Source organism: Petromyzon marinus, chromosome 5, assembly GCF_048934315.1.
Source record: "Petromyzon marinus isolate PM22_M1 ecotype Great Lakes invasive population chromosome 5, UKy_Petmar_22M1.pri1.0, whole genome shotgun sequence".
Taxonomy (NCBI): domain Eukaryota; kingdom Metazoa; phylum Chordata; class Hyperoartia; order Petromyzontiformes; family Petromyzontidae; genus Petromyzon; species Petromyzon marinus.
In genome coordinates this window covers 22,170,457-22,197,270 of record NC_133671.1, presented here as the reverse complement: position 1 = coordinate 22,197,270, position 26,814 = coordinate 22,170,457, and the positions used below count along the sequence as shown (strand labels likewise).

General features: G+C 57.6%; 2 protein-coding genes across 5 annotated transcripts in view; both read right to left on the bottom strand.

Annotated features, from left to right (window-relative positions):
* Positions 1-26,814, bottom strand: part of LOC116939257 (uncharacterized) — a 72,270-nt gene that overhangs the window by 35,422 nt on the left and 10,034 nt on the right. For 2 of the 4 annotated variants that reach the window (XM_032947444.2, XM_032947446.2), the window contains exons 1-5: positions 18,265-19,078; positions 15,072-15,541; positions 13,140-13,335; positions 3,870-4,945; positions 2,212-2,639 (exon numbers count right to left, since the gene is read on the bottom strand). In XM_032947444.2, coding sequence (XP_032803335.1) covers positions 2,212-2,639; positions 3,870-4,945; positions 13,140-13,335; positions 15,072-15,503 — 2,132 coding nt within the window. In that variant the 5' untranslated portion in view covers positions 15,504-15,541; positions 18,265-19,078. Of the gene's footprint in view, positions 1-2,211; positions 2,640-3,869; positions 4,946-8,087; positions 8,308-13,139; positions 13,336-15,071; positions 15,542-18,264; positions 19,079-26,814 lie in introns of those variants that run through there. The other 2 variants (XM_032947445.2, XM_032947447.2) reach the window with 2 other exon arrangements.
* Positions 8,500-10,023, bottom strand: LOC142912247 (uncharacterized). The gene is made up of 2 exons (XM_076060468.1): positions 9,952-10,023; positions 8,500-9,872 (listed from the first exon to the last, which is right to left on the bottom strand). The coding sequence occupies exons 1-2, from the start codon at positions 10,021-10,023 to the stop codon at positions 9,039-9,041; spliced, it is 906 nt and encodes a 301-aa protein (XP_075916583.1). The 3' UTR covers positions 8,500-9,038.

Genomic DNA, 26,814 nt, shown 5'->3' with positions numbered 1-26,814 from the left:
ACGGAGATTGAACAAATATCCCCACTCCCTGCGGACTGCGCTGCAGATACCAACAAGCTCCACGCACGCAGTGACACACACACAGTGGTGACACACAGTGGTGACACAAAGACAAAGATCCCCCGTATAGCCTTAACAGACTGTAGGGGCAAGTGCTGTTAGCGAGGACCTATGAAGGCCGGAACGGTACACGAGGGGGTGGGTGGCCAGCACCACGCCCGACCGCCTTTATCTCCCCAGTGGCAATGTTTTTATCCACCGCACCAGGTACTCATTTGAGGCTGAGTCGACCTAGGGGAGGCCCAGGACCGGTTCAGATAATCGTCACTGGTGTTGGCCGTGAGCGGGAATCGAACCCGGGTCGCCAGGTTCATAGCGCAGCGCGCTAACCGCTACACTACCGCTCCCCCCACACAGTGACACACACACAGTGACACACACACACACAATGGTGACACACGCAGTGACACACACAGTGACACACGCAGTGACACACACACAGTAGTGACACACGCAGTGACACACACGCAGTGACACACACGCAGTGACACACGCGCAGTGACACACACGCAGTGACACACAGTGGTGACACACGCAGTGACACATACACAGTGACACTCAAATACACACACAGTGACACACACAGTGACACACACAGTGACACTCAAGGACACACACACAGTGACACACACACACAGTGACACACACAGTGACACTCAAGGACACACACACACAGCGACACACACAGTGACACACTCAAGGACACACATACACACAGTGACACACACACACAGTGACACACACAGTGACACACACACACAGTGACACACACAGTGACACTCAAGGACACACACACACAGCGACACACACAGTGACACACTCAAGGACACACACACACACAGTGACACACACACACAGTGACACACACACAGTGACACACACAGTGACACTCAAGGACACACACACACAGCGACACACACAGTGACACACTCAAGGACACACACACAAAGTGACACACGCACAGTGACACACACAGTGACACACTCAAGGACACACACACACACAGAGCCGCGCACACACAGTGACACACACAGTGACACACTCAAGGACACACACACAGTGACACACACACACAGTGACACACACAGTGACACACTCCAGGACACACACACACACAGTGACACACACAGTGACACACACAGTGACACACTCAAGGACACACACACACACACAGAGCCGCGCACACACACGGACACACACAGTGACACACACACACACAGAGCCGCGCACACACACGGACACACACAGACACACACCCGCACCTACGATTATCACGGTTCAACGCAAGGAAAAAGACCGCCCGTGTAGCCTGAACAGACAAATGCTGTCAGCGAGCACCTATTAAGGCCAACACAGCACACGAGGGGGGTGGGGTGGCCAGCACACACACACACACACAGTGTGACGCACGCACACGCTCAGTGACACACGCACACACAGTGTGACGCACGCACACGCTCAGTGACACATGCACACGCTCAGTGACACACACTCAGTGACACACGCACACACTTAGTGACACACGCACACACAGTGTGACACACACACACAGTGTGACACACACACAGTGTGACACACGCACACGCTCAGTGACACACACTCAGTGACACACGCACACACTTAGTGACACACACACAGTGTGACACACACACACAGTGTGACACACGCACACACAGTGTGACGCACGCACACACTTAGTGACACACACACACACAGTGTGACACACACACACAGTGTGACACACGCACACACAGTGTGACGCACGCACACACTTAGTGACACACGCACACGCTCAGTGACACACGCACACTTAGTGACACACACACTTAGTGACACACACACACACACACACTTAGTGACACACACACACTTAGTGACACACGCACACGCTCAGTGACACACGCTCAGTGACACACACACAGTGTGACACTCGCACACGCAGGGATGACAGTTGCAGGCTACCGCACCACTCCGCATGACTGCGCAAGGACGCGTGAGCAGAGCGCTCAAATTCCTGCGCCATCAGCGCCGGTGACAGCCTCACCGCGCCACCTCCACGCCGCCTTCTGTGGGGCGTTTCCTCGTCACGGCGTGCGGTGCAGTGGGGGGCGCGGCTCGCGCACGCGCGCGTGGGGGGGGGGGCTGCCTTACGCGCCGCTGCCGCCGTCCGCGCGCGCCCCCCGCGAGGCCGCATCGTCCCCGGGGCCGGCGCGACGTCGTCCCCCGGGGCGCTCCCGGGCCGAGTCGGCGGCCCACGGCGCCGCCGCTCCTCCCCCTCCTCCCCTGGGCGCGACGTCACTGGCGCCGCTCCTCGCGTCGACGGAGTCGAGGCTCTCGGCGGGGTGGGGGGACCCCGGGAACCCCCAGCTCTCGTCCGACCGCCCCTCCTCCTCCCCGTCGACCTCCTCCTCGTCGTCCCCCCCCCCGTGCTCTCCCGGCCAGGGCCCGCCGGCGGCGCCGGCCCGGTCCAGCAGGCGGCGCAGGCGGGCGTTCTCCCGCGCCAGGCGCGCCACGCGGTCTCCCTGCTGGCACAGCGCGCTCACCAGCGCCGCACGCTCCGCGCACAGGCGCTCCTTCTCCTGCCGAAGCATCGACGTCGTCGTAATCATCGGCAGCGTCATAATCACCGTCATCATCAACATCGTCATTAGAATCAACATCGGCATCATCTTCATCATCATTCCACTTGTTTAAACAGGAGGGTCTCACCCCGAGTCTCGTGACCCCCTACACGGCAGGGTTTTGAAGACTATGTCTCTATGCAATTTGAAATTATTTCGCACCGTACGGAGCCAACCGTGCTAATAGGAGGAGTTTTAGTATTTTTGTATTTTATTTTATAGAATGGCATGTGCAAAACAGCGCACGACTTCTGTTTGTTGTCATGTGGGGGGAGGAATATTAAGAGGCCATTTGTCTTCTCTCGATGGGTGGTGATGGTGGTGGGTGGTGATGATGGTGACGGTGGTAGTGATGGTGGTGATGGTGGTGACGGTGGGGTGATGCGTAGAGATGGGAGGAAGGGGGAGACAGGGAGAGAAATAAGCAGAGAGGGAGAGGAGAGGGAGAGGGCGGGACACGGAGACACAGTGAGAGAGGACAGACAGAAAAGAGAAAGATGGAGCAGGAGAGAGATGCAGAGGGAGCAAGAGGGGCAGAGAGGGAGGGACATCTAAAGAGGAGAGAGAAGGGACGGGGAAACAACAGGGAGAGAGCGACGGGGAATGGAGAAGAGCAAAGGGAGGCAGAGAGGTAGACATGGAGAGAGGCCGAGGTAATCGATGGACAGAGAGAGGGGGGAGGGCACAGGGAGGGAGAGAGAACAGCGAGAGACAGTGAGCAGAGGGAATGAGTGTAGGGAGGACAGGAGGAGAGAGGAGCCAGGAGGAGAGTGCATGATTGTGCACGGCCGCAGGCACGAGCGATGCCAGATCCGCTGTGCGTTTCGTGCGGCGCCCGTAAGGGAGCTCACGGGCGGGTCGTGCCACTGCACTACCACGCCCCGCGCCACTGCGCCCCATGCCACCGCGCCCCGTGCCACCGTGCCACCGCGCCACCACACCCCGTGCCACCGCGCCACCGCGCCACCGCGCCCCGTGCCACCGCGCCACCGCGCCACCGCGCCCCGTGCCACCGTGCCACCGCGCCATCGCGCCCCGTGCCACTGCGCCCCGTGCCACCGCGCCACCGTGCCACCGCGCCACCGTGCCACCGTGCCACCGCGCCACCGTGCCACCGCGCCACCGTGCCACCGCGCCCCGTGCGCTCCGGCCGCTCCCACCTGGAGGAGCCTCTCACACCCGGCTCACCTGGCTCAGCTGCCGGAGCTCCTCCTCGCGCTCCGCCCGGGCCGCCAGGCCGGCCGCGGCGGCGCCGTCGGGCGCGCCCCCTCTCTCGGCCGTGCCGATGGACCTCCCGACGGCGCTCCAGAGCGCGCCGTCCGAGACCGCCGGGTCGGGGGCGGCGGTCGAGGGCGCCTTGCGGCACGGCCTCACGTCGCCCATGCTCACGCTGCGCAGGCTCTCCATGGAGCTGCTGTCGGTGCTGTGCGGCGCCACGCTGCCCGGCTCCGTCTCCCGCAGGCGGAGCCGCAGCGTCCGGTTCTCCGCGTCGACGCGCTGCAGCTCCAGCTGCAGCTGCCGCTTCTGCTCGGCGAGCCGGGCGCAGGCCTCCTCCTTGTCCCGCGCCTTCTCCGCGAACGCGGCCTCCAGCGCCTCCACCCTCTCGTCGTCGTCGTCGCGACTCCACGAGCCGTCGCTGCCCCGCGTCCTCCTCCTCCGCCGCCCCCCATTCCTCCTCTCGCCGTCCTCCTCGTCCTCCTCCTCCTCGTCCTCTACCTCCTCCTCTTCGTCCATTCGGACCGCCAACGACTCCGGCTCGTTCCGGCTGCCGGCGCGCCCGATCTTCCCCCCGAAGGCCACGGGGAACTGCTTGGCGCGCGCGTCCTCGAGCGCCGAGCGCAAGTTCTCGATCTCGTCGTCCTTGGCGTTGGACACCTCGAGCAGCTCCTTCACCTTGTCCTCCAGCGCCGCCCACTCGGCGATCTGGCTCTCCGAGCGCGACTTGCTCAAGCGGTTCTCGCGCAGGAAGCCGCCGCTGCCGCCGCTGCTACCGGTGCCGGTGCCGGTGCCGGTGCCGGTGCCGGTGCCGGTGCCGCCCCTCGCAACCGCCGCCGCGGCGGTTCCCGCGGCCGGGCGGTTAAAGCGCGCGCGAGTGTGCTTCCCCTCCGCGATTCCTCCGCCGCCGCCGCCGCCGCCCTGGGGCGGGCGCTTGAGGATTCCCAGGCGCAGGCGGTCGACCTTGGACCGGCCCGGCCGGGGCGGCGGTGGCGACAGCGACTCCTTGGAGTTGAGAGTCCCGCTGCGCTTGGACACCGGGCTCGGAGCTGTGGACAACACCAGGAAGGAAAATCAAGCATGAGTATGGGATTTTGTAGACGGTTTCTACGTGTTGGGCAACCCGTCGGTGATGTCCACCGGTAACTCCCACACCCCGCCCCCCCCCCCCATTCTCCTCTACCCCTCCCCTCCCAGCCGCGGGTGTCCAGCCGTGACCTTCAAACTCTGCGAAGCCGTCTCTCGGTCTCCGCTCCGTAGCCAAGTTTCGTCTCTCGTATCTCATCAGCTGTCCTACTGACGGGTGCGGGCCCATTTCCCCAATTCCTCTCGACTGTTTCAGCTTTAGCAGCAGCAGCCGCAACAATGGTGACCCCCCCTCCCCCCCCCCCCCCCCCGGTTCTTCTCCAAAAGTTTTCGTTCCTGAACCGGTGTATTTGATGTTTTTTCACCGGGCAAGTCCCTACGAGCAACACAACTTGACACGAGAGTAGTGTTCACGTTGGATCACATTTTACGCGAGTAGCCGTGCCTCCTCCCCCTCCCCCCGCCGTACAGATGGACGCACAGCGGACGCGGGAAGAACGTAGGAGACATCCCCAGCGGCGCCTCGCGCTCCTCCTCCGCCACGGCAGCAGCCGATAAGATTGCCTCGAGCATCCCGTGAGAATTCGGGAGTGGCGAGTAGAAGCACGAATTCCCGCATCCATCTGTGTGGCGACGCGGTCTCACAGCTCCCAGTCGTGGACGAACACTGCAGCGCGGTTCACGATGGGTTTTTTATTTATTTTTTTCTTGGTAATTCCTTGGACATGGAACATGTCGTTTGCAAGGGCGTCTGGGTGATTCGTCCCGGTGGTGCGCTGCGTCTCAGCTGCGTGCGCTCCAGTTGTGCGCACTTCCGGCTGGCAGACCCCGTCCACTACGGCACGCGCCGGGTGCTCCCCGCACACCTCATTCCTACTCACATTCCTGCCTGCTGTTTGCTAACATACCTCGCTGATAAGCGCCACAGACACACACACACACAAACGTGCGTGCCAACTTGCATAGCTATGTGCCAACCAACGTGCCTGGCTACGTAACGACACGCCTCAGTAGGGACTCACACAATACCCACTACTCACACACCTGACGACCTATTCACAGGCCTAACTGTTTGCACACCTGACTCGCTGCTCACACACACATTTTCTCATATATCTATGTACGGACATACCTGAATGCTTACTCACACGCCTACCTACTGACACACCTGAATAACTAATCACACACCTAAATGATGACACACCTGGCTACCTATCTAACCTGCATACCTGCCTGCCCACTGACACACCTGTCCGTCTGTCTACACGCCTGCCTGTCTGTCTGCCTGTCTGCCCGGGGCGAGTGGTGTCCGTGTTGGAATGAGCCACCTCTACCTCCTCCATCTCCTCCTCCACTCTGCTCACGTGGAGGATTCGCTTCGAGATGCCATTCACGAACTTGCAGCCCGTGCTTCGTCGCTGCTTCGTCCGCGGTGGAACGGTGGCGCTACGGTTGGCGCGCCACGCTACGAAACACGGTGGACCGAGTTCGATTCCCGCTCACGGACAAAATCACCGACGAATATCCATACACCGGTCCTGGGCCTTCCCATAGGTTTACTCAACCCTGATAAGTTCCAGGTGCGGCGTTTAAATATCGGCGCTGGAGAGACAAAGGCGGCACGGCGTGTAGCTTGTCACGCCACACCCCTTCCTGGCGTCCAGGGCGTAAGAGGAGCTGGCCAATAAACTCGCGTTTTATCCTGCTGGCTAGAGTTTAAGCCATAACGAAACTAAAACGTGCACATCCAGGAACACAGAGGAACAGAGGAACACACGCTGCTGCATCACGGGGAGAGGGGACGGGACCCCCGCGTCCACGCAGCCTGGCGGTCCTCGCTCCGACCCCCCCCCACCTCACCCCCCCTCACCCCCCCCCCGTATCTAGGGCCCCGTGGCCCGCGGGACCAAACCGGGAGGACCGCTGGCACGGTTTTGTGAGAGCCCAGGGCCCCCCACGGGAGACACTTCCCAGAACGGGCTCGACTGGAAATTCCCGAATGCTGCTGGTGATGGTGGTGGTGGCGATGGTGGTGGTGATGTCGAGTCACAAGGAGCGGGTGCGCTTCAAGCCACACGAGACTCGCCACGCCCTCACCAGCTCCTATCAGCAACCGCGATGGTTGATGATGATGATGGTGGTACAGTAATGATGATGCCAATGATGGTGATAATAGTGGTAGTGATAACGATTGATGATATCGATGATGGTTGTGGTGATGATGGTGGTGGTGGTGATGATGATGGCGATGATTGTGGTGATGATCATGATGATGATGGTGGTGATGATGGTGATGATGATCATGATGGTGGTGCCACAAAAACGGGGCGGGCGCCTCGTCGTCACGGCATCTCTCGCCATCCCCACGCCATCCCCACTCACGAACCGCGCCTCCGTGGCCACAGACGGCAGCAGCAGCAGCCCCCCGTGCTGTGTATCAAATATGAAGCTGTGGCTTTGATAGACGGATCGGTTGTCTGTCTCACCGCGTACAGATAAACATCGTAATCCGCGGTGGCCTGATGATTCTCGTCTATGCGCTACGAGGGGGATCCCAGGACCGATTTAGGGCTCACTCAGAAACACTCACACACAGAGGCATACACACACACAGACAACACTCACACACAGAGGCACACACACACAGGGTCACACAGACAACACTCACACGTACAGGTCACACACACACAGAGGGTGACACACACACAGGGTCACACACACACACATAGGGTCACGTACACATAGGGTGACACACACACAGAGTCACATACACATAGGGTGATACATACACATAGGGTGACACACACACAGGGTCACACACATAGGGTCACACACATAGGGACACACACATAGTGTGACACACACACATAGGGTGACACACACACATAGTGTGACACACACACAGTGTGACACACACATAGGGTGACACACACACATAGGGTGACACACACACATAGGGTGACACACACACATAGGGTGACACACACACATAGGGTGACACACACACATAGGGTGACACACACACATAGGGTGACACACACACATAGGGTGACACACACACACACATAGGGTGACACACACACACATAGGGTCACTCGAACTCACCTCGCGCATGGCTCCCGCTGGTCCCCATGGTCCCCCGCAAGCGCTCAGCAGCTGTACGAGTGTCGACTACCTCCTCCTGCTGCTGCTGCTGTCGCTCCTCGCACTCCTCGCGGCAGCTTCCCCTGTGAGCCACCAGCCCGGCCTGGCTCCCCGAAGCCACGACACCATGGCCGCCTCTACTCGCTCCCTGTCGTGCTCCCTCGCTCTCTCTCCCCGCGACGCGGAACGCGGCTCAGCGGGTTTCGTCTCAAGAGTGACTTCGTGTCTCCTCCTCCCCTTCCTCCTCCACCCTGCACCTCATCTCCGTCCCTCCCATCGTCTTTCGACTCCTCCTCCTCCGTCTCTCTCTCGACTCCTCTCCAGCCCGCACATCTCCTCCCTCCTCCACCATCCCTGACCGAGGCTGTCCCACGCGGTTGTCTGAGAAGTGAGCGGGGGGGGGGGGGGGTCGTGGCAGGGGACAAATCCAGACCTGGGGGTACGGACCCCCCCCCCCCCCATCACCAAATTCCACTTCTCTCGCCTCCTTCTCAACAAAGTTCCACAGCCAACCCCCTTCACGTGCACCTGCTGGTGACGTGACGGGGCGGTGGGCGGGGCTTCCGCGCCAGGTGCTGTCCGACACGAGGCCGGGACTCCCCCTGCTGATACTCATGCTGCTGCTGATGATGGGGGTTCTTGTTCTTCTGATACTGCTCCTGATGATGGGGGTTCTTCTTCTTCTGATACTGCTGCTGATGATGGGGGTTCTTCTTCTTCTGATGCTGCTCCTGATTATGGGGGTTCTTCTGATGCTGCTGCTGATGATAGGGGTTCTTCTTCTTCTGATACTGCTCCTGATGATGGGGGTTCTTCTTCTTCTGATACTGCTCCTGATGATGGGGGTTCTTCTTCTTCTGATACTGCTCCTGATGATGGAGGTTCTTCTTCTTCTGATGCTGCTGCTCCTGATTATGGGGGTTCTTCTTCTGATGCTGCTCCTGATGATGGGGGTTCTTCTTCTTCTGATAGTGCTTCTGATGATGGAGGTTCTTCTTCTTCTGATGCTGCTCCTGATGATGGGGGTTCTTCTTCTTCTGATAGTGCTTCTGATGATGGGGGTTCTTCTTCTTCTGATGCTGCTCCTGATGATGGGGGGTTCTTCTTCTTCTGATGCTGCTGCTCCTGATTATGGGGGTTCTTCTTCTTCTGATGCTGCTGCTCCTGATGATGGGGGTTCTTCTTCTGATGCTGCTCCTGATGGGGGTTCTTCTTCTTCTGATGCTGCTCCTGATGATGGGGGTTCTTCTTCTGATGCTGCTGCTGATGATGGGGGTTCTTCTTCTTCTGGTGCTGCTGCTGATGATGATGGGGGTTCTTCTTCTTCTGATGCTGCTCCTGATGATGGAGGTTCTCCTTCTTCTTCTTCTGATGCTGCTCCTGATGATGGGGGTTCTTCTTCTTCTGATGCTGCTCCTGATGGTGGGGGTTCGTCTTCTTCTGATACTGCTCCTGATGATGGGGGTTCTTCTTATTCTGGTGCTGCTGCTGATGATGATGGGGGTTCTTCTTCTTCTGATGCTGCTCCTGATGATGGGGGTTCTTCTTCTTCTGATGCTGCTCCTGATGATGGGGGTTCTTCTTCTTCTGCTGCTGCTCCTGATGATGGGGGTTCTTCTTCTGATGCTGCTCCTGATGATGGGGGTTCTTCTTCTTCTGATGCTGCTCCTGATGATGGGGGTTCTTCTTCTTCTGGTGCTGCTGCTGATGATGATGGGGGTTCTTCTTCTTCTGGTGCTGCTGCTGCTGCTGATAATGAATCTGCTGTTGCTACTAACGCTGCTACGTCTAACACTCCTGCTGCGGCTGCAGGGCGCGGGGCCACCAGTGGACTCCGCAACTCGGCAGGTTCCTCCCCCGGGTCTGGGGTCACACCCAGGGCCGCCACGGCGGTCATTGAAATCCGCGGCTCCAGCGCGCAGCCTCGCTGAAGCCGCGGATTTCTGTGCTTGCTTTCTTGTGTCCATCATTTGTATGGCACAGATTTAATATATTGTCATATCATTGTAAGACAAACAGACCACACTGAACTGGAACAGACAAGAGACGCAACGTACACAACAATACAACCGAGACAAAGGGTGGAACGAGACCAACAATAGAAACGAGACGGACCACAGCGAACAGGAAGAGACGAGACAGACGGTACACGCGAGACGGCAACACTGGCGGGCCAGGACAAACTAGATAGACAATATAGGCCGGACAAGACGGACAGTAGCAAGAAGACAAACAGTTACAGCCCTCTGCAGAGTACGAGCCGAGCCGGGTGAATTCTCCATCAGACATCGTGGTTCGGGATCGTGCCGTCTTCTATCTCGCTGGGACCCTCGCTGAGCGAGTGTGTGTGTCTGTGGGTGTGTAGGTGGGTGGGTGTGTGTAGGTGTGTGTGTAGGTGTGTGGGTGTGTGTGTGTGTAGGTGGGTGTGTGTGGGTGGGTGTGTGTGTGTAGGTGTGTGGGTGTGTGTGTCTGTGGGTGTGTAGGTGTGTGGGTGTGTGTATGTGAGTGGGTGTGTGTGTGGGTGGGTGTGGGTATGTGTGTGTCTGTGGGTGTGTGTGTGTGAGTGGGTGGGTGTAAGTGGGTGTGTGTGGGTGTAGGTGGGTGTGTGTGGGTGTGTGTGTGTGTGGATGGGTGTGGATGGGTGTGTGTGGGGGTGTGTGGGGGTGTGTGTGTGGGTGTGGATGTGTGTGTGTGGGTGTGGATTGGTTGTGTGTGTGTGTGTGGTTGTGTGTGTGTGGTTGTGTGTGTGTGGGTGTGTGTGTGTGTGTCTGTGGGTGTGTCTGTGGGTTTCACCACGCCGAGGCCGCGCTCTTCACTGGGGGACTCCAGACGCCGCGGGGGGGCTACGTGGGGCTAGGGGAAGGGGCGGGGGGCTACGGGGGTCTGTGGGAGGGGCGAGGGGGGCTACGGGGGACTATGGGGACGGGTGGGGGGCTACGAGGGACTATGGGGGGGGGGCTACGGGGAACTATGGGGAGGGGCGGGGGACTATGGGGAGGGGCGGGGGACTATGGGGAGGGGCGGGGGGCTACAGGGGACTATGGAGAGGGGTGGGGGGCTACAGGGGACTATGGGGAGGGGTGGGGGCTACAGGGGACTATGGGGAGGGGCGGGGGGCTACGGGGGACTATGGGGAGGGGCGGGGGGCTAAGGGAAGGGGCGGGGGGCTACAGGGGACTATGGAGAGGGGTGGGGGGCTACAGGGGACTATGGAGAGGGGTGGGGGGCTACAGGGGACTATGGGGAGGGGTGGGGGGCTACAGGGGACTATGGGGAGGGGTGGGGGGCTACAGGGGACTATGGGGAGGGGTGGGGGGCTACAGGGGACTATGGGGAGGGGTGGGGGGCTACAGGGGACTATGGAGAGGGGTGGGGGGCTACAGGGGACTATGGGGAGGGGTGGGGGGCTACAGGGGACTATGGGGAGGGGTGGGGGCTACGGGGGGCTAGGGGAAGTGGCGGGGGGGGGGCTACGAGGGACTATGGGGAGGGGCGGGGGGGGCTAGGAGGAGAGGCGGGGGCAGTTCACCTCGGGCCATCTCCAATCACCAGGGGTCAACCGGGACTCACGGGGTTGTCACAGGTCAATAGGGTGACACGGGGTCAACACGGGTCAACTCGGGTCAACACGGGTCAACACGGGTTATCTGAATCCACCCCCGGGTAGCAGGGGTCATCACGGGTCATTCGGGCATCACGGGTCGCGCCTGTCATTGACGCCCCCTTACACCCTGCACCCCCACCCCCACTCCCATCATCATCAGCAGCAGCAGCAGCCGTGGTCAATCCACTTCTGGATGAATGCCTCTTAAATCATCCGCCGTATCTCACGATCCTGCCATCTAAAAACAAATCCATCGCGCCCCTACACACGAGGCAAACTCCATCGCCCCATCTCCTCCTCGGTGTTGCGTCTCTCCCGGGACCCGTGTCCCATCCCCCCAGCGGTGGAATGGGGGGGGGGGGCACCGAGCCCCCAACTCGTGTTGGCCTCGTGCAGTGGGGGGGGCGGGAGGTGTTGGGGGGGGGCGGGAGGGGTTAGGGGGCCCGGATATCTCCGTGAGCTCATTTCCCGCACGGGAGCTGTTGTGGTGGTCGCGACTCCTCGCGATGCTGGACGTGTTTATTTTCTTATCGATTATAATTTTAGCTGCTTTTGGCGCGTTCTTACAGTAGTTTTTTTTTTCTCCAAGAGTCTGCTCGGTAACAAAAAGGGTATTATAATAATAATAATAGTAATCTCGTGTAGAGTATTTACCCAACAGCTCGTCAACGAGTCTCAAGACTCCTCCCAAGAGGGTCCCTGCCGCATTGGGATGTTTGGTCGAGTCTCTGGGCGACTCTTTCACTCGCAGCGGTTGCCACGCACGCCGCCGATTAACAACACTGAGTCGGGACGCCAAACACGGGACGAGGATTCCAACCGACTATGGCTTTGGGAAATCGATCTGATGAACAACACGCATCTCACTCACAACCGATTATAACCCACGACTAATCCACTGCTGTATGAAGGCCTTCCCAATGTCAGAATTCATCCTTCACACGAGCCGATTCCGTCGCTCCATCTCCGCGGGAGACTTCCCCTCGAACGCAACCCCACCGCTGCCTGCCCCTCGGTAGTCGCCGTCTTCAGCCTGCCTGCCATCTCATCCACACGCCGCTCCTCCTACTCCTGCTCCTCAATGACCGTCCAAGCCTCTCATCTCTCCCCGCTTCTTTGCGCCCGTTTGTGTGCGCGCACAGGAAGCTTCATAGCTCATCGGATTCCTCCCAGTCTAAACAAAGATCGTGAAAGATTCTGTATCTCAAGAGCATTTACTCCTGGCACGCCTCGGCCTAGAGTCCGCCACATGCTCATCTCTCGTAGCCGCCACACTCAGGGACCCCGTGCCGCGGGCCGTGCCGCACGAGTGTGAAGCTTTATTCGCCAAAACAATACACGTATTTATTTATTTTGTTTATTTATTGTCGACTCTAAAGTTAGGTGGGAGCGCCTGTCACGGTGCTTACCAACGGCTGCCTTGGCTCTGGCGTCCTCGACCTCTCGGTGATTGTCTCTCTCGGGCCCAGAGATCACCTCGGCACCACCGCCACCACCACCAGCAGCAGCAGCAGCACCATCAGCACCACCAGCAGCAGCAGCAGCACCATCAGCAGCAAGAGCGACTGCTGTTGTCAGCAAGTTCTCCTCGCTCTTGCTCCGTGCCTGGGGTGAGGTTCGGTGTGGTTGTGGTGAGCGCCGTGTGGTGAGAAGGTGTTGAGTGGTGAGAAGGTGTTGAGTGGTGAGTGCAGCGTGGCGAGCGCGCTGTGATGATGAGAACGGAGCGATGAACAGGTGTCGAGAGGTGAGCGCTGTGTGGTGAGCAGGAGTTGAGTGGTGAGCGCGGTGCGGTGAGCAGGAGTTGAGTGGTGAGCGCGGCCACCCTTACCTGTACAGGTGAGTGCCACCCGCGTCTGTGTCTAAACCACAGCGTTAGAACCGCGCTCTCCACTCATCTCGAGCCGCCTTGAATCGATCTGATATTGACGCAGGTTACGAGCGGATCCGTTACGAAGCGCGACACGCGCCCGCCGATTGGCCAAGGCGGAACGCTTCACGGCCGTGGCCGCACGGTACGGCCGCGACCCCCTCGTGTGGGCTCGCCCCTAATCCGCGGGGCCCACGTTGCGGGCCCGTGACCGCGTTCCTGCTCCAGCAGGTTCCGAACTGGCCAGGGCCTGCGCGCAACCGGCGGAAAGCCCCGGACCTGGGGCCGCGGTGCCAGGCCGAGGATGACTCACGCCGAGCGAGGCTGCGGCTGCCAAAAGCAACGCTGAGCGGTGGGCTGGCGGCGGCGGCGGCGGCCTCGGGACCACACCGATGGAGCTGCTGCGGCTGCTGCGGAAACTCCTGCGCCTGTTTGGGCTTTGGCGCAAAACAAACGCCCCTCGGCTAAATGAACGAATCGATCACCTGGGAGAGGTGGAGACCCCGTCAGTTGCTCGCCCGTCCACAACCTCCCGGAGCGGTAGCCTCTACAACTGGGGACCCCTCTCCCTGGCAGTGGGGCCCCGGGATCAGATAAGCGGGCTTCATGCGGCACTGCCGGCAAGGAATGCGGTGTGCACATACCTCGCTGATACCTGCACCCCCCCCCCCCTCCTCGTGAGTGAGCCTCGCCTCGAGTCTATTGATGTTATTTGCGATGTTATTTGCGATGTCGCGGCGTTGGGTAATGAGGCGTCTAGCGAGGCGTTTTGTTTTGTGCGGCGAGAGAGATGCTGTGAGAGATGAGACGGCGCTTTGTAACAACAGAGAAGTTATTTTGCGACATTTTTTTCGTGAGCTGTGTTTCGAAAATTCGGAATATTTGCGGAAGATGTTTGTTTGCGAGGGAACGCAGCAGGCACGGCATGGAGACACGAGGGGAGAGTTCGGGGTTGGGTGCTCGCAGCTGCGGTCCACGAGGACGTTACAGGCGTCCGATCCGCTCGTCATTCACGCGCTTTGCCACGTCAAGCTTGATCCACTGCTGGCTGAAGGTGGCGGCCCTCCTCCTCACGCCGGGTCAGGCACGTTTGACCAAACCTCGGCACGCACGAGCCGGGTCGGTGTGCGGGCGACTTAAAACTTCTCCAACTGAAGCATCCTCGTGCATGGTGCTTCGTCTACACGAGCACTCAGATAGCGTCGTGCGCTTGGACACACAGTTGCCGAGCGCAGGCTGTTGTTGTTGTTGTGGTTGTTGTGGCTGTTGTTGTGGTTATAGTTGTTGTGGTTGTTGTTGTGATTGTTGTGATGGTGGTTGTTGTAGTTGTTGTGGTTCTTGTTGTGGTGATCATTGTTGTGGTTATTGTTGTGGTCATTGTTGTGGTCATTGTTGTGGTGGTTGTTGTGATTGTTCTTGTTGTGGTCGCTGTTGTGGTTGATGATGATGATGCACGCGGCCCGGTAGCCCTCACCTTGGGCAGCACGGACGCGTGCATCAGGAGGAGACTGCCGATGGCCTGAGCCGAGCGGGACGCCTTCATCCCCTTGGTCAGGGGGGCCCCGACCGCGCCCCCCCTCGCCCCCCCACCCGGCGCGGGGGCCCTCACCAGGTGAGGTATTCCCGTGCCAGGGGCCTTGAGAGGTCGCCACGAAGGCGGCGCCACGTGGCCCGCGAGGGATGGAGGGGGGCCCCTCTGTTGGGGCTGCGAGGCCGGTATGGCCCTGCCGCCCCTGGCGCCCGGGAGAGGAGGAGGCGGATGGGCGGCACTGCAGGAGTCCGCGGCGGCCGCCGAGCGCGGATTCGCGAGGTTCGACACCCGGGCACGGGCGCAGGGCTGCGCGGGGCCCGGCATCGAGGTGGCAGCGGCAACTTTGACCCCCTTCTTCTTCGTCGTCGTCATCATCACCGTCGAGCCCCAGTCACGGTCCCGTCCGTCTCCAGCTGTCAAAGAGAAGGCGGCCGCATTGCACGCGAGATGATGGCTCGGGGAGTCATGAGCGGCCAGCCTCGTGTGCCCCTCTCGAATGGGGAGCCGAATTTCGCGAAGTCGTGGCAGCTGGTGGCTGAATGTTGTTGTTGTTGGGTCGGGGGGGGGGGCAGCATCTGATGACAACGGAACCAAATCTAACAGGCAGCGTGCCAGGGGACTGGGCCGAGATATGCGTGCTTGAGAGACAGCATAGCGAGGGTGAGGAGAGAGCACGAGACGTGCGACTGAGGGCACCGCATTGAAGGGACGTGAACGGGATTTTGGGCAGGGCACGTCGCTGAGACGGAGGGAAGTTGATGGGCGATGGGCAAGACTGGTGTCGCAGTGACAGTATATATATAGACTGTATATATACAGTCTATATATACACTTCACATACAGTCTATATAGACTGTGTACACAGACGCCTCCGTGTATGCGCGCGCACGTGTCCAGCGGTGTCCGCGCAGCGTCTTCGATGAGACGCGCCGTGTCGCGCTGCACCGCCACCACCGCCGCGCGTCCGCCAGGGGGCGCCAGCTGAACGCGAACCTCGCGTGACCAGAGCTCCCCACGAGCCATGGACCGCGGCGAATAACAATTTAGTCATATTGGGAAGAATGCATACCCGTGGCAACCCATACGGTTTAGCCGTATTCCTGTACAGGGGAATTGCGTTTTCAGGCCCATACGGCGCACGGACGTTGCAATACGGGCAAAAAACCCCATCTATTTTAGTTTCTTCCCTGGGATGGGATGAATGTTGAGATTTCTAAGAGCACGGGGTGATCATTACTGATAAGGGGTTTCCAGGTATGAGAATGTCCTTTATTTACCCAGACTTTTTCTTTTTTACTCAAGAGGGTCCTGCTACGTTGCAATAATTGGCCAATTCCATTCTGGATGATGAACGTCTGGCTTCGTGTGGACGCAGGAAACTGGAGTAGCCGGAGAAAATCCACCATGCATACAAGGGGCTAACTATTGAAAGCTCCGCATAGATACATTTAACAACCAATTGATGTCCTTTCATTGCCTGATCATCTCTCAGCTCAAGAATTCAGAGACACCGCGAGATGAAAACACTGCGAGATGAAGACACCACGTGATGAAGACACCGCGCGATGAAGACACCACGTGATGAAGACACCACGTGATGAAGACACCACGTGATGAAGACACCGCGAGATGAAGACACCACGTGATGAAGACACCACGTGATGAAGACACCGCGAGATGAAGACACCACGTGATGAAGACACCGCGAGATGAAGACACCACGAGATGAAGACTCGGACACTGCGTGATGAAGACACCGCGTGATGAAGACACCGCGTGATGAAGACACCGCGTGATGAAGACACCGCGTGATGAAGACACCGCGCGATGAAGACACCGCGCGATGAAGACACCGCGTGATGAAGACACCGTGAGATGAAGACACGGCGAGATGAAGACACCACGTGATGAAGACACCGCGTGATGAAGACACCGCGTGATGAAGACACCGCGTGATGAAGACACCGCGTGATGAAGACACCGCGTGATGAAGACACCGCGTGATGAAGACACCGCCAGATGAAGACACCGCGTGATGAAGACACCACGTGATGAAGACACCACGTGATGAAGACACCGCGAGATGGAGACATCACGTGATGAAGACACCGCGTGATGAAGACACCGCGCGATGAAGACACCGCGTGATGAAGACACCGCGTGATGAAGACACCGTGAGATGAAGACATAACGTGATGAAGACATAACGTGATGAAGACACCGCGTGATGAAGACACCGCGTGATGAAGACACCGCGAGATGAAGACACCGCGTGATGAAGACACTGCGTGATGAAGACACCGCGTGATGAAGACACCGCCTGATGAAGACACCGCGTGATGAAGACACCGCGTGATGAAGACACCGCGTGATGAAGACACCGCGAGATGAAGACACCGCGTGATGAAGACATCGCGTGATGAAGACATCGCGTGATGAAGACACCGCGAGATGAAGACACCGCGTGATGAAGACACCGCGTGATGAAGACACCGCGCGATGAAGACACCGCGAGATGAAGACACCGCGAGATGAAGACACCGCGAGATGAAGACACCACGTGATGAAGACACCGCGTGATGAAGACACCGCGAGATGAAGACACCACGTGATGAAGACACCGCGAGATGAAGACACCACGTGATGAAGACACCGCGAGATGAAGACACCACGTGATGAAGACACCGCGAGATGAAGACACCGCGTGATGAAGACACCGCGTGATGAAGACACCGCGTGATGAAGACACCGCGTGATGAAGACACCGCGTGATGAAAACACCGCGTGATGAAGACACCGCGTGATGAAGACACCACGTGATGAAGACACCGCGCGATGAAGACACCGTGAGATTAAGACACCGCGTGATGAAGACACCGCGTGATGAAGACACCGCGTTATGAAGACACCGCGTGATGAAGACACCACGTGATGAAGACACCGCGTGATGAAGACACGACGTGATGAAGACACCGCGTGATGAAGACACCGTGAGATTAAGACACCGCGAGATGAAGATACCGCGTGATGAAGACACCGCGAGATGAAGACACCGCGTGATGAAGACACCGCAATGCTCAGCCGAATGATTGCCCGGCTGGGACTCCCACGGGGCTCACCCGAGGATGACCCTCACCTCATCTCGAGGCGGAGAGGCGCTGAAACGGCCTCCAACGAGGTCATTGTTTATCCCTCGACATCAGAGATCTCACCAGTGATGCACGCTGTCGCTGACGACAATGATGATGCCGCTAGCAGCGGTGACCATGACTGTCGTGGTGTTGGTAGTGGTGTTTAACAGTGCTGGTTACCAGCGGTGATGGGTGCTGCTGGCGGTGGTGGTGGTAATGGTTTTGGTGATAGTCATGGTGATGATTGTAAGTTTATTTTCATCGCCCTAGCGATTTTTATGAGATAAGTGACAGCATCGTCGTGAGTCGCGGTAGTAATTGTGATGTTAGGTGAATGGTCGTAGTGATGTTTGCGGTGATGTTGATGGTAATGTTCGGGTGATGGTGGTGATGATCACGATGATGAGAGATTGTGATGTTCGCGATTATGTAGATATTTTCGGTGGTGGTGATGTTCGTGGTGATGGTGATGATGGTGTTAGTGGTGATGGTATTAGTGGTGATGATGGTGGTGTTAGTGGTGATGTTAGTGGTGATGTTAGTGGTGATGTTAGTGGTGATGATGCTGGTGATGTTAGTGGTGATGGTGATGTTAGTGGTGATGGTGATGTTAGTGGTGATGGTGATGTTAGTGATGATGGTGGTGTTAGTGATGATGGTGATGTTAGTGATGATGGTGATGTTAGTGGTGATGATGCTGGTGATGGTGATGTTAGTGGTGATAGTGATGTTAGTGGTGATGGTGCACAGAGGATGTTGCGAGCGCGCGGCTCCCACGCGCTCGCAGCATCAGCAGCAGAGACTCGCGCCTCGATTGGCTGCCTCCTGGTTACCTGGGCAACGCTCCATGGCAACCAGGGGATGACTGGTGCAGACTGCAAATTCACGAGTAGCACCTCCAGTACACGCGCACACTCCAAAACACACGCACTCATAAACACACTCCAAACACACACACTCCAAACAACAACAACAACCGCCATTCGCCACTAAGTGGCGGTGACGACACCACGGCGCTTGTGCCAGGCTATGTGCACCTTGAGGCCACGTGAAGTGTCGAACGCCCGCTGGCAGGAGGGCACGGGGCAGACCCAGGTGCCACGGGTCGACTGACTGAGATGAGTGGCTGATGCACCACCTGTGCCCCCTACTGGGCCAACTTGCTATGCTTTAGCCACCCGGCGCTCCGCTCGTTGTTGTGAGCGTCGCTCCTCTGCCCTCCGTTGTTGCTGAAGGGCGACTGCCTCCAACTGCCCAGCAGCGTCCTTCACGAGCCTCCTCCACAGAGGCCGATCTTGACACCGCTGGTACCAGTCATCGGCAAGTCCACTCAGCTCCACGTCCTCCTGTACCACATCACTCCATCTCTTCTCTAGCCCGTGCCGCGCCCGTTTAGCTCCCTAGATCCGGCCGAACAAAAGCTGTTTCGGCATGCGGTGGCAGGGCATGAGAGCTACATGACCCAGCCAACGCAGCCTTGCCTGCTGGAGGAGCTCACCGATGGGACTTTGCCCACATCTTTCAAAGATTTGTGAGCTCCTCACACAATTCAGCCTGGTTAAACCCAGCATGGATCGTAGGCAGGCCAGCCTAAATGTTTCCAATCGGCGAAGATGTTCCATTAGAGGGGGTCCACGTTACGCAAGCGTAGAGAAGGGAGGGAATGACCGTGGCCGAGAAGACCTGAAGCTTCGTGCGGAGCGACAGACCAGGTAGCTTCCGCACAGCGTTACGCAACCGATGAAAAGATAATGCCGCTGGACTGATTCTGAGTGAGACCTCTGCTGTCAAACCAGAGCCGGTCATGAGCACACTGCCCAGGTATGGGAAACTCTCCACTGTCTCCACAACCTCCCCATCACCGATTTGGAGTTGTGGGGGGTGGAGTTTCCGATGGTACAAAACACCCAGGCAGGTGCTTAGTTTTGGTGAGGCTGATGGTAAGGCCCCATCTCTTAGTGGCACGCTCCAGTTTCAGCAGCAGCACCTCCAACTCCTCCTCTGACTGAGCGGCAATTACCAAATCATCGGCATACATAACGTGGTTGACCAATAGGGAGCCATCCCTTGACCGCACCCGGGCATCGATCAGCCTCCAATTATACCTGTACCAGATTGAAATTCCTCTGGTACAGCCATCAAACGCTTCACGAACTACGTGGTCGAAAAATATGTTAAATAAAGTGGGAGCCAGAGGACATCCCTGTCGCACCCCAAGGTGTACAGGGAATGGCTCTGACTCCCGGCCACGTAGTTTTACCCGGGCCCGCTCACCATAATCAAGGTCCTTAATTATCTTGAGCAGCGGGCCAGGGACTCCGAAAGCACGAAGAACAACCCAAAGCCCAGGCCTACTCTTACACACACTCCAAACACACGCACTCATACCCACACTCCAAACACACACACTCATACACACTCACTCCAACACACACTCCAAACACACTCACTCATACACACACTCAAAATACGTGCACCCACACACAAAGACAAAGATCCCCCGTATAAAATTTAACTCTGTTGGGACAAGTGCTGTTGGCGACCACCTATGAAGGCCGGAACGATACACAAAGTATGTGGATGGCCAGCACCACTCCCGACCGCCTTTGTCTCCCCACACCAGGTACTCATTTGAGGCCGAGTCGACCGAGGGGAGGCCCAGGACCGGTTCAAATAATCGTCACTGATGTTGGTGGCCTTGAGCGGGAATCGAACTCTGGTCGCAAGGTCTATAGCGGGGCTCGCCAGAACTCATCACACCCAGATACTCACACACGCACTCCAAACACTCCCAGATACTCACACACGCACTGCAAACACTCCCAGATACTCACACGCACTCCAAACACTCCCAGACACTCACACACACACTGCAAACACTCCCAGACACTCACACACGCACTCCAAACACTCCCAGATACTCACACACGCACTCCAAACACTCCCAGATACTCACACACATTCCAAAAACACCCATATACTCACACACGCACTCCAAACACACCCAGATACTCAAACACTCCAAACACACCCAGATACTCACACACGCACTCCAAAGACTCCCAGACACTCACACACGCACTCCAAACACACCCAGACACTCACACACGCACTCCAAACACACCCAGATACTCACACACGCACTCCAAACACACCCAGACACTCACACACGCACTCCAAACACACCCAGACACTCACACACGCACTCCAAACACACCCAGATACTCACACGCACTCCAAACACACCCAGATACTCACACACGCACTCCAAAGACTCCCAGACACTCACACACGAACTCCAAACACTCCCAGATACTCACACACGAACTCCAAACACTCCCAGATACTCACACACGCACTCCAAACACTCCCAGATACTCACACACGCACTCCAAACACACCCAGACACTCACACACGCACTCCAAACACACCCAGATACTCACACACGCACTCCAAACACACCCAGACACTCACACACGCACTCCAAACACACCCAGACACTCACACACGCACTCCAAACACACCCAGATACTCACACGCACTCCAAACACACCCAGATACTCACACACGCACTCCAAAGACTCCCAGACACTCACACACGAACTCCAAACACTCCCAGATACTCACACACGAACTCCAAACACTCCCAGATACTCACACACGCACTCCAAACACTCCCAGATACTCACACACGCACTCCAAACACTCCCAGATACTCACACACGCACTCCAAACACTCCCAGATACTCACACACGAACTCCAAACACTCCCAGATACTCACACACAAACTCCAAACACAGCCAGATACTCACACACGCACTCCAAACACTCCCAGATACTCACACACGAACTCCAAACACTCCCAGATACTCACACACGCACTCCAAACACTCCCAGATACTCACACACACACTCCAAACACTCCCAGATACTCACACACGCACTCCAAACACTCCCAGATACAAACACTCCCAGACACTCACACACGCACTCCAAACACTCCCAGATACTCACACACGCACTCCAAACACTCCCAGATACTCACACACGCACTCCAAACACAGCCAATCACACGCACACAACACACAGACATAGATGTGTAGACACACACGTGCGCGTGTGCGCGCGCGCGCCAAGAACTCTCTCGTGCAAAGAACGCGCCCCCCGATCCCGCCGCGCTCCCTCCCACAGAAATACCCGCACCAGAAATAGACCTCGAGACCCACCACCACGCGCGTGCGTGCGCGCGCCCGGCACACGGGCACGTTCCAGCGGTCACTCGCGAGCTCGGGAAACACGGATCCATCCACCAGTGCCCACTCAGCACGGGCACAGACAATGACACAGACCTCCACCTCCCCCCAAGACCCCCCGTGTAGCCTGTAAGAGACCGTAGGGGCAAGTGCTGTTAGCGAGGAGCACCCATGAAGGCCGGAACGACGCACGAGGGGGTGGGTGGCCAGCACCACGCCCGACCGCCTTTGTCTCCCCAGTGGCGATGTTTACACACCGCACCAGGTACTCATTTCAGGCTGAGTCGACCTATAGGAGGCCCAGGACCGGTTCAGATATTCGTCACTGCTGTTGTCCGTGAGCGGGAATCGAACCCGGGTCGTCAGGTTCATAGCGCTCCACTACCGCTCCCCACTTCACGTGAATCGGGAACACGTGACTCACGCGGGCTAATTTTGAGTCTCAAAGTGCGGATTTAAGTCGGGCACGAAAGGAATCGAAAGGAATCGAGTCTTGCCCGATTATTGGACGCACTCTGGAGGCTAAGTTTTACGGAACAAATTGGAGGCGTTCCTCACAATCCGGTCTGGCGCGAAGCTCAAGCCCAGGGGAGACCTGGGATGGATCGCGAGCTGCGAAGGGGAGGAGTTTGGCGAAGAAAGCTTCATTCAAGATGGGACCTCTCTTGCCAGTGTCAAAATATAAGAATTGGGTTTACCCTTTCTGGCAATAAAACAGGTTTTGTGTTAAGATGTTAAAATACCACACAGAAACCTTTCGCAAGGAATCATGTCACTGCATTAACCACACATACTTGTGGTGCACATGCAAACAAAAACACGCTCTGGTAGTCTATGATGATGCATTGTCTTTGAAACTGATTGGTCCACACCAGAGACAGCTTTCTTTAGAGCCACATCTCAAACGGCGTTAGACCAGAGGACGCCACAAGGCGAACAGCACAAAAACAATGCCACTATCAGAGACATTGAGGGCTCGGGGTGAACAATTACAATATGGGACCTCTCTTGCCAGTATCAAAATATAAGACAACAGGTTTTGTGTTAAGATGTTAAAACGCCAAACACAAGTGCCGTGCGGTTAATGCAGACAGGATTCCTTGCAAAATGTTTCTGTTTGGTATTTGAACATCTAACACAACTGTTGTATTGCCAGAAAGGTTAAAACCGATTCTTACAGAACTTCATTGGCTGTGAAAAGGGAAGACCCGTGAGGCGGTGCCAGCCTGCAGCTGTACGTCGGATGTGTCGGAGGTAGCCTGCGGTGAATAGAGTGAGACGACCAGGGGCAGGATGAGGGCAGTGATTGGGAGAGCTGGGGTAGAGGTGGCGCTGCAAGTGGGGAGTCTGGGATGGCATCCTTCTTGGATAGGCAGACGGACGTGGGCAGAGCCCCGCAACTGTGAGTGGGAGACAGCTGGTTTACGAGAGTCCCCGGGTCCCCGGGTCGCCGAGTGGGAGACGGGAGTTGGTTGCACGGATGCTTGAGGCGCAGATTTTGTGCCCTGTGGAGCCGCGGTGGCGTTGCCGAGGCTCGCGACGCAGCCCGGAATTCTCACAGCCACGACGCTTTTGCTAATCAGTTACAATCAGCCATGATGAATGCATTGGTGGATGGAAATGGAGCTCATGAAACCATCATTCCTTCTTCCGATATTAGGAAGCCACTGGAGCTATGCACACTTTGAAAATAATCTGAATTTAAAACCCATTTCTTTATAACTGCTTTTTGTATGTAGGTGTCCTTCCCCGCAGAGCACGGTTGCCTCCGTACGGCACGAAATAAGTTCAACACAACCTCTCACGATCCTGCCATGCAAATCGTTCGTATCGCTCGTGCACGCGAGCTGATTTCATCCTCCATCTCCTCGCTAGACGTCCTCTCGGACGCGGTCCCACTCCTTGGTTGCCACGTCGTCACTGCGACTGTCCACCGGCCAGCACTTGCCTCTCGCCATGCCGTGCACCTGGCCCGACGACTTCGGTGTTTCACGAATGCAGTGTTTGGCCACGCCGCGACGCTCATGAATATGGATCGCATCGCGTATCGGACCAGATCCAGCCACTGCTGCGCGTCAGTTTCGATTTACATCCCGGGGCAAATCCGCTGTTGGATAAAGGCATCAATCTCTGCGACGTGTCGTGGGCCACGGGGGATTTTGTTTGTCCATACTTCACCACCTAACCCCTACAAAGATATCCATCCACCTCCACACCCAACTCGTTGCTGGTGGCCGTGCTGCACGTGGCTGTCAGTAATCCCGTGCTGTGAAGGCAGCTAGGGGTTGGTGGATCACCGCACACATGGTGCGCAAATCCCTTCCCGTACGCGTCCAGGGGGTGCTGTACCCCGGCTCTGCGAGGAGGGATCGAGTGTCGCCCCCTCACGCACGGGTTTTAGCCGGGTGCTCCAGCTACCACGTGTACAACACACACAGCTCATCACTTACTTGGCTGAGAACATTATACAAAAAAAACACAAATACAGGAGCAGCAGCAGGACCATCCTGAAACAGTCCTACGACTCAGTGCGGCTCTGCTGGATGAATAACTGAATTATCTAGATTATTGTCAACATACACACAAAGACAAAGACCCCCCGTATGGCCTTAACATATTTTTGGGGGCAAGTGCTGTTAGCGAGTCGCACCTATGAAGGCCGGGACGGCATACGAGGAGGTGGGTGGCCATCACCACCCCCGGCCGCCTTTGTCTCCCCAGTAGTGATCTTTAAGCAACCGCACCAGGTATTTATTTGAGGCCGGGTCGACCTATCCTAGGTCGACATACACACACACACATCCCTACACGCGCGCGCTGGCGTGCGGTGCGAGTGACATGAGAGCTCTCGCAGCAGCAGCAGCAGATGTGGCCGAGGAAGTGAGCTCAGCGCTCGCTCCCTCGCTCCCTCGCTCGGCCTTCGGCAGTGGGGCATCGCGAGCTCGGGCCAGCGACTCCGCTGCCAAACCCGGGGCCCACGTGGCCAGCCACAGTCATCCACCCTCGATCACTGACTTGAGATCCAACCTCCGCCCGCACCATCCAGCCAGCATCCACCTCCTACCGCTCCACCGCCACCATCCATGCCAATCCACACACCCGCTTCATCCACCCTAACGATACAGCCTCAATAATCCACCCACATTAACCACCCCTACCAATCCTCCCACCCCGTCATCATCATCCACCCCCACACATGTACCCGTATCATCTATCCCCCATCATCCACCCTCATTAATTCATCCATCACCCCTCACCCCATCACCACTCGTCCCGCATCAACGCACGCGGCGTCTCACCGCCACACGTGACATCAACTTCCACTCGCGCGCGCGTGACCTCATCACACGCGCACATTGACACAAGTCAGACACCGCATCGTCATCAACGCTGCCTTGTTCATCAAGCACATACAAAGATCCCCCGTATAGCCTTAACATACTGTTGGGGCAAGTGGGGCAAGTGGGCAAGTGCTGTTAGCAAGCACCTATGAAAGCCGGAACGGTACACGAGGGGGTGTTTGGTCAGCACCAAGCCTGACCGCCTTTGTCTCCCCAGTGGCGATGTTTTCTCACCACACCAGGTACTCATTTGAGACTGAGGCGACCTAGGGGAGGCCCACAACCAATTCAGATAATCGTCACTGGTGTTGGTCCTGAGCGGGACTCGAACTCGAGTGGCCAGGTTGAGAACGCAACGCGCTAACCACCGCGCCACCGCTCCCCACACACACCCTCACCCACACGCGCTCCACACAGCCGAGTGTTGCTGGTGAAACATGCGTGGGCTCTGATCCTTGGCTCAGAATTCTGTAAAAACAGAGGGGAATTCTGGCAGAGCAGGGACCACGTGGGTGCAGCTGCTGATGCTGCACGAGTTTTCCGGGCAGCTGCACACGTTTTCCAGCGTTCTTGCGTGTGTCCGTGTGCGTGTGTGCGTAACGTGTGTCCGTGTGTGTGTGCGTACGTGTGTCCGCGTGTGTGTGTGCGTACGTGTGTTCGTGCGTGTGTGCGTACGTGTGTCCGCGTGTGTGTGTGCGTACGTGTGTCCGCGTGTGTGCGTGTGCGTACGTGTGTCCGTGCGTGTGTGCGTACGTGTGTTCGTGTGTCCGTGTGTGTGTGCGTACGTGTGTCCGTGTGTGTGTGCGTACGTGTGTCCGTGTGTGTGTGCGTACGTGTGTCCGCGTGTGTGTGTGTGCGTACGTGTGTTCGTGTGTGTGTGCGTACGTGTGTTCGTGCGTGTGTGCGTACGTGTGTCCGCGTGTGTGTGTGCGTACGTGTGTCCGCGTGTGTGCGTACGT

Excerpts from the sequence above, each read along its gene's own strand:
- LOC142912247 (XM_076060468.1), bottom strand. The coding sequence starts at position 10,023 with ATGACCGCCGTGGCGGCCCTGGGTGTGACCCCAGACCCGGGGGAGGAA. Across the intron at positions 9,873-9,951 it reads CCGAGTTGCGGAGTCCACTG|CAGCAGCAGCACCAGAAGAA; the intron begins GTGGCCCCGCGC and ends CATTATCAGCAG.